This window comes from Apodemus sylvaticus, chromosome 8 (genome assembly GCF_947179515.1).
Source record: "Apodemus sylvaticus chromosome 8, mApoSyl1.1, whole genome shotgun sequence".
Lineage (NCBI taxonomy): Eukaryota > Metazoa > Chordata > Mammalia > Rodentia > Muridae > Apodemus > Apodemus sylvaticus.
In genome coordinates this window covers 19,958,663-19,967,411 of record NC_067479.1, presented here as the reverse complement: position 1 = coordinate 19,967,411, position 8,749 = coordinate 19,958,663, and the positions used below count along the sequence as shown (strand labels likewise).

The 8,749-nt window shown below is 49.1% G+C and overlaps 1 protein-coding gene across 1 annotated transcript; it reads right to left on the bottom strand.

Annotated features, from left to right (window-relative positions):
* Window positions 1-3,283: 3,283 nt before the first annotated feature.
* Window positions 3,284-7,367, bottom strand: Spry2 (sprouty RTK signaling antagonist 2). The gene is made up of 2 exons (XM_052190723.1): window positions 7,117-7,367; window positions 3,284-4,358 (listed from the first exon to the last, which is right to left on the bottom strand). The coding sequence occupies exon 2, from the start codon at window positions 4,305-4,307 to the stop codon at window positions 3,363-3,365; it is 945 nt and encodes a 314-aa protein (XP_052046683.1). The 5' UTR covers window positions 4,308-4,358; window positions 7,117-7,367; the 3' UTR covers window positions 3,284-3,362.
* Window positions 7,368-8,749: the final 1,382 nt, after the last annotated feature.

Sequence of the window (8,749 nt, the reverse complement as noted above, 5' to 3'; positions counted from 1 at the left end):
ATATCTCAAAACAAATGATTCTTTGCAGTAGAATTAATTAGTGTCAAAACTGAGACTTTACCCCCATGTTGTGGTCCTTTTGCACGTTTAGGAAAGGAAGGTAAATGGCCAATTGTGGGTATAACTCCAACTGAAATTCCAAATCCAGGAAACCTTTCATCATGCATTCAAAAGCTCATAAATGACGACAAACCTATTGATGATCCGCTACTCGGCACTCTGCAATGAAATGAGCAGACACATTTTTCTGACATCACCAATACCTTAAGTATTCTGGAGTTGAAAAAAGTCCTTGGGACAGACGTGTATCGAAGAAGGTATGCCGGCAGTTGGGCTGGAATTACATCCCTGGGTTTGGCTTTCTTCTTTCAGACAATCCCCAGAGCATGCTCCAACATGGCACAAATTTGGCAAGGCCTTCCAATCTCTCCCTCAACACACACACATGAACGTTTCAAGTAACAACAACCAAGCTGCCATTGGTAAATGAATCTCAAATACACAGTATGCATGGATTTGAGAAAATTGTAAGTGGCTCAATGCTCAGTGCTACTTTCGCCTGCATCATTACTTCTGACATATTACACCAAAACAGGGTCATTGGATCATCAACTCAGTTTATGTTACCGGTGTCTTAATTCTCAATAGAAACTGACACTATGAGATTATTACTCCCCTGTTCCTAAGTGAGGCTATTATGTTTACCTCTTAGCACAGACAATGTGTGAGACTCAACTGCTTTTAATCTATCTGGTCACAAGTATTTAATTCTCATAAGCTAAAAATGAATTCTATACTGGTATGGGTAAATTCAACGCTGAATAGGCCAGTTAGAAACTCCTTCAGGAATCCAGCTTCCTTATTTACTTTAAACAAATTATTTCCGTTAGCACTTAACATATTTATACACCAAGTCCTCTGTTCTAACTTCGGCTGTCTTATCTTCTGATTTCCAAATCAGTGAGCAGGCTTGAGGCCGGAGCTCATTCAAAACACGCTAAGGTATAACGCAGTCCCTAGGTCAGCAGCCCAGACTGCAGATAACCTCTGAATGCAGATCTCTAGTCCACACCAGAGATTTGGTTCAGGAATTATGGAGAAAGCTTTAAATCTAACTTCAATAAGCATTCACTTGCATTTGTTGCCATGTATGTACAAAACTGCTCTGAAAACTGCTGACACAGTCCAAGAAGATTTTGACTTTCACAATTTTTATAATTCACACACACACACACACACACACAAAGCTCTATCGGAGCATAAAGCACAATGCTAATAGTTGGAATGCCTGTGCTTTCCAGATCTTTTAAGACAAGCAGGAGTTAGAAGCCCTGCTTCATTTTCCCACTTTCTGGTTCTTCCCTAAATCACCAGTGAGAAATGTAACACTGCACATTAAACCCCAGCATTCCAGGAGCATTCAGTTATCTCCGAGTTGAAGCTAAAAGTAAACAACTGCGAAATTAATTGAGTCTTGTGTCGTTTGGAGGAAGTTCAGAGGACTGACGGTTCTCCAAGTTTAGGCAGCCATAGGGTTCCTTGAAAGCCCATTTAAAAAAACAAAACAAAACAGAAGACAGCTTGCACTAAGACCTCTTCACACAAGAGAACAGGAAACAAGAGATTAAGCTAGAAACGGCAGGTAAATAATTTCCCAGACTTCCGGGGATTCTTGGCAGCAAAATGTTATGCTTTTGGGAAAAAAAAAAAAAACCATCAGTCACTAAGTGACTAAGATTGTCAAGATGGGCCTGTGGCAGCTTGCGGTGTCGTTGTTCCCAAAGGACAGCTCTGAACACACACACACACTATAGTTCTGCCATACTGCACTCCTACATGGGGGTAAAATGAAGTAACTTTCTATATGATTCAGGTGAGATATAAACCCGCAAACTTGGATTTGAAATATTTGACCAACCTGAATCAAAATATTTTTTACTGCTTTTTTTTCCCTAACAAAGAATATGGTGTGATGTTAATGAACTGCAGAATTTAAAGCAAATATACAGTAGGAAAACCAGCCATGACCTGCTAAGTGAAGAAAACACAGTTTCTTCCTCCATTATAAGGATCCGCCATGTTTGACATACAGACAAGTACTCAGTGTTTGTTGAGCAAACTCGTTCCTCTAGTTCTGAGTATCTTTGACATCCATTAATACTATATATTGGGAAAAAAAAATCCTAACAGTTAATCTTTCTGGAATGTCTTCTCTATAAGTAAGCTCAAGATAACAGAATTGCCGGGTAGAGCCAAGGCACGCCAGCAGGTCTGCACAGGGCTGGGAAGAGCACGACGTGACAGAGCCAAAGGGCGTTCTCAACACTTAACAAAACTCAGACTCCAGTACTCAGCGGGTTTGTCTTGACAGGAAACATCATTTCTGAAAGCCACTGAACTGCCCTAAAAGGAGTCTTGTCCAGGTAAGTGAACCTACAGGAGAAAAGAATACCTCAACCTAAAATGTGGCTTCTTGCATTGGAAACAAACAAGAAACCAGGTAAAAATAAGACAAAACAAGCTCAGTTTAATTTCAAACGTTAATATATTTTCTATTTTATATTGAACATAGCATCTGTAACCTCTGCAGCAACCATCACGTCCTCATAAAAGGGGCAAAATTTATGATGCCTCTTAAAATAAATATTCTTTTTTTTATAAAATAATAAAACTTCAAATAAATATTCTTTACACTAAACAATATGTTGAAAAAATTAGAAAATAAAGGTTGAATTTTACTGTAACTGTACAATATACATCAAGTCCAAAGGGAAATCAGAGTCTTACAATAAAGGCTTCCTGTAAGGCAAAATACAATCTAAAAACATACTGATTGATTCACATTCTTCCGAATGTACAACATATTAGTATAATATTTTGTGACTGTGCCACGGAGCATAGCACAACTTGTTTTTTTTTTCACAGTTGCAAATATTATCGTATGTACAAAAATATAGCACATTATCTCTGGAGAAAGCAAGAAGGGGGTCCGGGAGCCATCTGCTAATTTACAAATTTTGCACGGGACTATTCACAAACAAGAAGAACTTTGCCTAGGAGTGTTTGCTGCTTTAGCTTATGCAATATGTGGGTCACCAACTTCTGTTGCCCTTCCTTAGAGTCCCATTAGCTGGATTCTAGCAAGCCTATCGGTTAAAATGGCATATGGACCCCCCCCCAAAAAAAACAAAACAAAAAAACACCAGAAAAAAGAAAAGTATCTCACTGCAAACCACAAATCCCCTAACCCTCTATGAACAGTGCCAAGATTACAACTGTTTAGTTGGTTGCATATGTGTGTTAAAAAGGGGGGAGGGGCAGAGCAACAATCCTTATTACTGCAATCTTCCTGATTAATAATGCTATGTTGGCTTTTCAAAGTTCCTGGGGGGGACAGTGGGAACTTTGCAGCAAACCGTATTTGAGTTTTTACAACGACAGCCAGGCCTGTTCACTCGGTCATAACACCCCTGGCACAATTTAAGGCAACCCTTGGCTGGAAGGTAACACCATAAACAAGGCAGAAAGAGAGACATGACCCCCATCGCTGACCATCGCGTACAACAATGAGACTGGCTGCAGGAACACGGGTTGTCAGCACAATTGTCCTCGTCGTCATTGGAGCAGTGATAGAAGAGACCTTTCACACAGCACACACAAGTCCCATAGTCAATGACGTTCTGGACTGAGCAAAGGCATTGCTTGTCACAGATCCAGTCCGATGGCAGGGGCCTCGGGTACGTGCACTCCTTACACTTACACTTGCCACAGTCCTCACACCTGTAGGCATGCAGACCCAAATCGTCCTTGCTCGGCGGTTTCAGTTCACCGGGTTTGAGCTCAGATTTAGGCTGCACTCGGATTATGCCATCCACAGCAGGCCCGGGGGAGAAGGATGACCCCAACAGCCTCTGTTCCGAGGAGCTGCTGCTGGTACTTGTCCTTGTACTGCTCCGAGACCCTGAGCTGACGGTGCTGATGGACCTGGACAGAGGGGCCCGTGAAGAATGGACCTGCGTGGGCTGGAGCCTGGGAGGCTGGCGGTGCTCGGGCAGACCGTGGAGTCTTTCATGTTTGTGCTGAGTGGAGGGGCGCGGAGCAGGCTTGAGGCCGGGTCTTGGGATCACAGTAGGCCCCTCGGTGTACTCATTGGTGTTTCGGATGGCTCTGATCTGATCCAGAGACAGGACGTGTACCTGCTGGGTAAGGGCATCTCTGGGGTCCGGCTCCCCACGCTGCCTGCCACTGTCATGGGGCGCCTGCAGCAAAGGCTGAGACCCGGTGCCACTCTGAGCTCTGGCCTCCATCAGGTCTGGGCACTGCGTTCACTCCAGCAGGCTTAGAACACATCTGAACTCCTGGGGAAACCAAGAGGGAAGAAAATGGTTTACACTCTGAGACTTCCCATTCTCCACCCACCAGACTTGACTCTTCACGTCCCACATCCTCTGGAGGAATGGGACTGGAAATGCGCCGGCAGCGGCCAGGCGGAACAGCCAAATGATCAAGGCAACTTCTCGAAAGTGAAAATTATGGCCAGGCACTGGCAAAGTCTGTGGTCTGAATAAGTGCAGAGACTCAAAGCTGGTCTCTATCGATTCACAGAATCCTTTACACAGATAAACATGCAATTTAGAAGGTTCCGGTTGGGCCCGATGTAAAAATCGGAAGTCAGTGCTGGAGCACGCCAGTGCTGCCAACAGCACCAGAGGTCCACTTTTCAGATAGGTTTTCAGTAGGTTTAAGTTTGTCGCGACCATTTCGACACTAAGCACCAAGTGTGATGTATTTCACACTTGCACCATGAGTGGTCTAATCCGTATCTTTTTCCAATCCCATAGAACGACTATGATATAAAAAAGTACCATTTCAACGGCAATTAAAGTGGCGTTTTAAATAAATATTATTAGCATAAAGTTACATAATTAAAGTGAACCATTTCAAATCCCATTTGGTAGAGCACAGGAAAACAAACTCATGAGACAAGTTGTGAATCAAATATTCTACAGACCCACATCCTAGGCTAGTCTAGCCTTAGACTCTGAACCACATGTCATTCTCTTGTTTTATAAATAAAGCATGCAAAAAACATTATTTTCTCGTCTTGGAAAATACCCGAGAGCACAAAGCCAAGTAGTAGCAACAAGAAAAGTTTTAGAAATCTGAAGTGTCACAGTGGAAACCTATAATCTTGTCAGATAAAAATAAAAAATTACAGCCATGCTTCGATTTAAGAAGTACCATCCCACCCCCTCTCAAGTCCACATGATTATACAAAGGAAAATAAGCAAAACCGGATTTTTAATCCAATCTCTGCTTTTTGGAAAAGAGCAGCGAACAAGGCAGGTGACAAACCAGGCAGAGCTGGAAACCGGATCCGCTCGCTTCCAACAGCAAGGTACACAAGGCTGTTCTTCGCTTTCAACCCCTTTATCGGCTCAATCTGCGCCCCCACACAGTCCCCAGCAGGTGGGACTCAGCCAGAACCCCGGGGGACTTTTCTCCAGGCGGACCGACGCTGTCCAGGGGCCAGCCCGGCCCCTCCCGTGTACGACCCGCAGAAGCTCAGGCAGGCAGGGGGCGCGGGCGCCTCCGAAGGGGACGTGTCGTGAAAGGCACGAGCACACTTCCCCCTCCTCCACCCCCGCGGCTAAAATCCCCCCAACCCAAGAGGGACTGCCATCCAGTCCCAAGAGGGGGAGCCACTCTTAACATGCCCCCCACCCCCGCCGCAAGGTCACCACAAGGTGTTTCTGCAAAGGCCCTCAAAGCGCCTGTCCTCACAAGTTTCCAAATCCGACGCCCCGAGGAAGAAAGCCGGGCTCAGGACGCACAGTTTGCACAGAGGTCGTACAGACGACCAGAGAGACTACACCGGGCAATGACCGAAGCGGGCACTGCCTGCAATCTGCACACGCCTACCTCCTTTTGGTTCAGAAAGAATAAGACATGTTTCTTAAAACGAAAGAAAAATAGCTTTATCCAGAGCCCCACTGCACACGCCAGGCATGCAGAGCTCTGAGCCCCGGGACTGGTAACTTTCCGTGAGGACCTGCTTGCTGTGGAAAGTAGCATCTTTTGGAAGAAAAAAAGTGATTTCTACAGATCCCTGGCCGCCTCCATCGCACACCCCCCCTCCACCCTTCTGCGCTCTCCCAGTTCCTTTCCCTCCCCCTTTGAGAGTGCTTTGAAACCCCCATTAAGAACAGTGTGTGATCAGACTAAGGATTAGGGGGAAAGGACCTCAGCACTAGGGTGGGGCAAACCGACACAGAAACCCCTTTGTAAAAAAGGCGTTAAGACTCCAAATCTTAAAACAGTAACACAAAAGAGGGAGGAGGAAAAAAAACTAACCTTTATTTTGCCACCTACTTTCAGGTAATGGAAAACGATCGCGACCGCTTGATAACTCTCTTCCTGTGGCTAGGTCTGCCTCAGAGTCCAAATATATATTTTTCTTTAAAAAAAAAGCGTGACCTAGGCCGACCACGAAGAACGGAAAAAAAAAAAGAGAGAGAAAGCTGCACTTCCGAACCGCAGAGACGCGGCGCCAGGCTGGGCGACGCTCCCACCCGCACCGGGCTAGACTGTCCACACCGGGCAGAGGCGGGGGACTCCCTCCGCCTGGCACTCTGCTCGCCCGCCGGGTCTTCTGCCCCGGTGAGGTGGACAGGCGAGAAGCCCAGTACCCCCGCCCCACAGGCGCCCCGCCGCAGGAGAGCACTCCTATAACTTAGCCTTCACCGAATGGAGGAACAGGTTAGCAATGCCAGAGCTTGCAACAGTGACCTGGAAAACACTGTGTTTTCCTTCTCTCTAAGGCTCTCGGCGACTGAATCGTCGCCAATGCAGGGGTAGGAGTAGAACGCAGTCAAGCGGCTCTCCGCCCCAAACCCCTAAAGAGAGCGAGCTGTCGTGGGACGGGGGGTGAGGGGAGCACTGCACCGGCGCACCCTGTAGTCCGGCCGTGGCCCAACCCCTGTTCTAGGCGAAGCAGATCCGCGGGGTAGTTCCCCGATCATCCCGGTTAGCATGCTGGTTTAGGGGAGAGAGGAACCCGGACCCCACTCCCGGCCAGCTATGGTTCCAGAAGGGGAAAAGCCAAACGCTCCTCACCGTGATCGCGGCTTTGCACCAACCCCTCTCCCTTGGGTTTTCTTCTTCCAGCGATGTGCAAATAAATCCAGTCCCGATGCAAACTTTTTACTTCTTTCCAAACTCTGCTTCAGTCCAACTTCCAAGCAATCGGTGGGAGGATTAAAACCACGGGAAAAATTGGAACCCAATCCTCTCCCGTTGGAACTCTCCCGGATTCCGGGCTAGAGAGATGACCTCCCGTCCAGAAGCGCACGCGGAGTATTTCCTTTTTTTTTTTTTTTTTCCTTCTTTTTTTTTTCTCAATGAACGAGAGGCCGAAGCGCCAACGTTGGCGAGTCTCTTTTTATCCTGATCGTTGAGAGAGAGCGAGGCGAGCACGGCCTTACAAAGAACCTAAGGCCAGCTCGCCAAGTCCTGGGGGCCCGGGGCAGCTTTGGAGCGGAGGCAGGCGCGGGGCCGCGGGCCGGGCCGGGCCGGGCGCGCGCGGGGGCCTGGGCGCTGCGCGCTCCGCCGGCCCCTGTCCTCCGCGGGCGCTGCGGCGCGCAGCTCTCGCTCGTGCAGACTGGGCGTTGCGGAGGCGCGGCGGCGAAGCCGAGGCGGGGGTGGGGGTGCGGAGGGGGAGGAGGCGGCGGGGGGAGGAGGGTCTGGGGCCCGGCCGGGGATGGGGGGGGCGCGGGGGGGCGCCGCTGGCCTGCGCCCTCGCCTTTCCGGAGGAGGCAGGGAGCTCTGCAGCGGCCGCGGCAGCAGTAAATGGCGTCATGTGGATCCGAGGCGGAACAGAGCAGTTGTTGTCCCAGAGGATATATCGCATCCGGTCCCAGCTCATTGGCTCCGCGGGGCTACATTCACTCGCACTCCAGCGCCCGCCAGCGCTCCGAGCCGCAGGAGGCATTCAAAAGGGCAACCGCGCCGCCCCGCGCGTCCCCAGTCGCTCCTGCAGCCCGGGCGCCGTCACGCGGGGCCGCGCGGGCCGCCGCGGGGTCAGTTTCGCTAGTTTCAAGGAAACGCTGACCTTAAGGGCTCCCCCACCCCCTCCCCCGGAGGCCACGAGCCGGAGGCCCGGCTCACTTAGGGAACTTTCTCCCCTCGCCGCCGCCGGGAGAGGAGAAGCAGGGACGTGGTTGCAAACTAACCCGGCCGCACCGTGTTAGCAGCGAGAAAAGCGAGTTGCAGCTTTTCAGATTCGATTTGGAATCCATTTCGACCCTACCTCTCGTCTCCTGTGCTCCCCCCCCCCCCCACTAATGCCCGGGGGGCGAAGAGGGTGGGGGGAGCGGGAGGGGGGAGGGAAAGGGAGCGGGAAGTGAGGTGGGAGGGCTATTGGTTTATTCTTTGTCTACTGGATTAACCCGATTATACACCGGGCACCAGCACAGCCCGCCTCCCCCACCTCCGAGCCTTGTACGGGAGGAACGGAATGTAGATTCGGGTTTCAAGTCCCTTCTGCTCCGGCTGGGATTGGCTTTGGATTGTGTGTGGACTTGTAGTTTGTTAGAATTTCATTTTTAAGAGGGATTATCTATAGATGGAGGCCTTTTGAAGATTTTTTTTTGTACTGCTTTGCTCGATGCAAAAACCTTTTAAATTAATTCTGTAATACCCACGCGATTACTCAGGGCGACATCATGGACTTCCGAAATAGGGAAGGCGC

Bases quoted from the DNA above. Each gene is read 5' to 3' on its own strand.
- Spry2 (XM_052190723.1), bottom strand. From the start codon at position 4,307: ATGGAGGCCAGAGCTCAGAGTGGCACCGGGTCTCAGCCTTTGCTGCAG.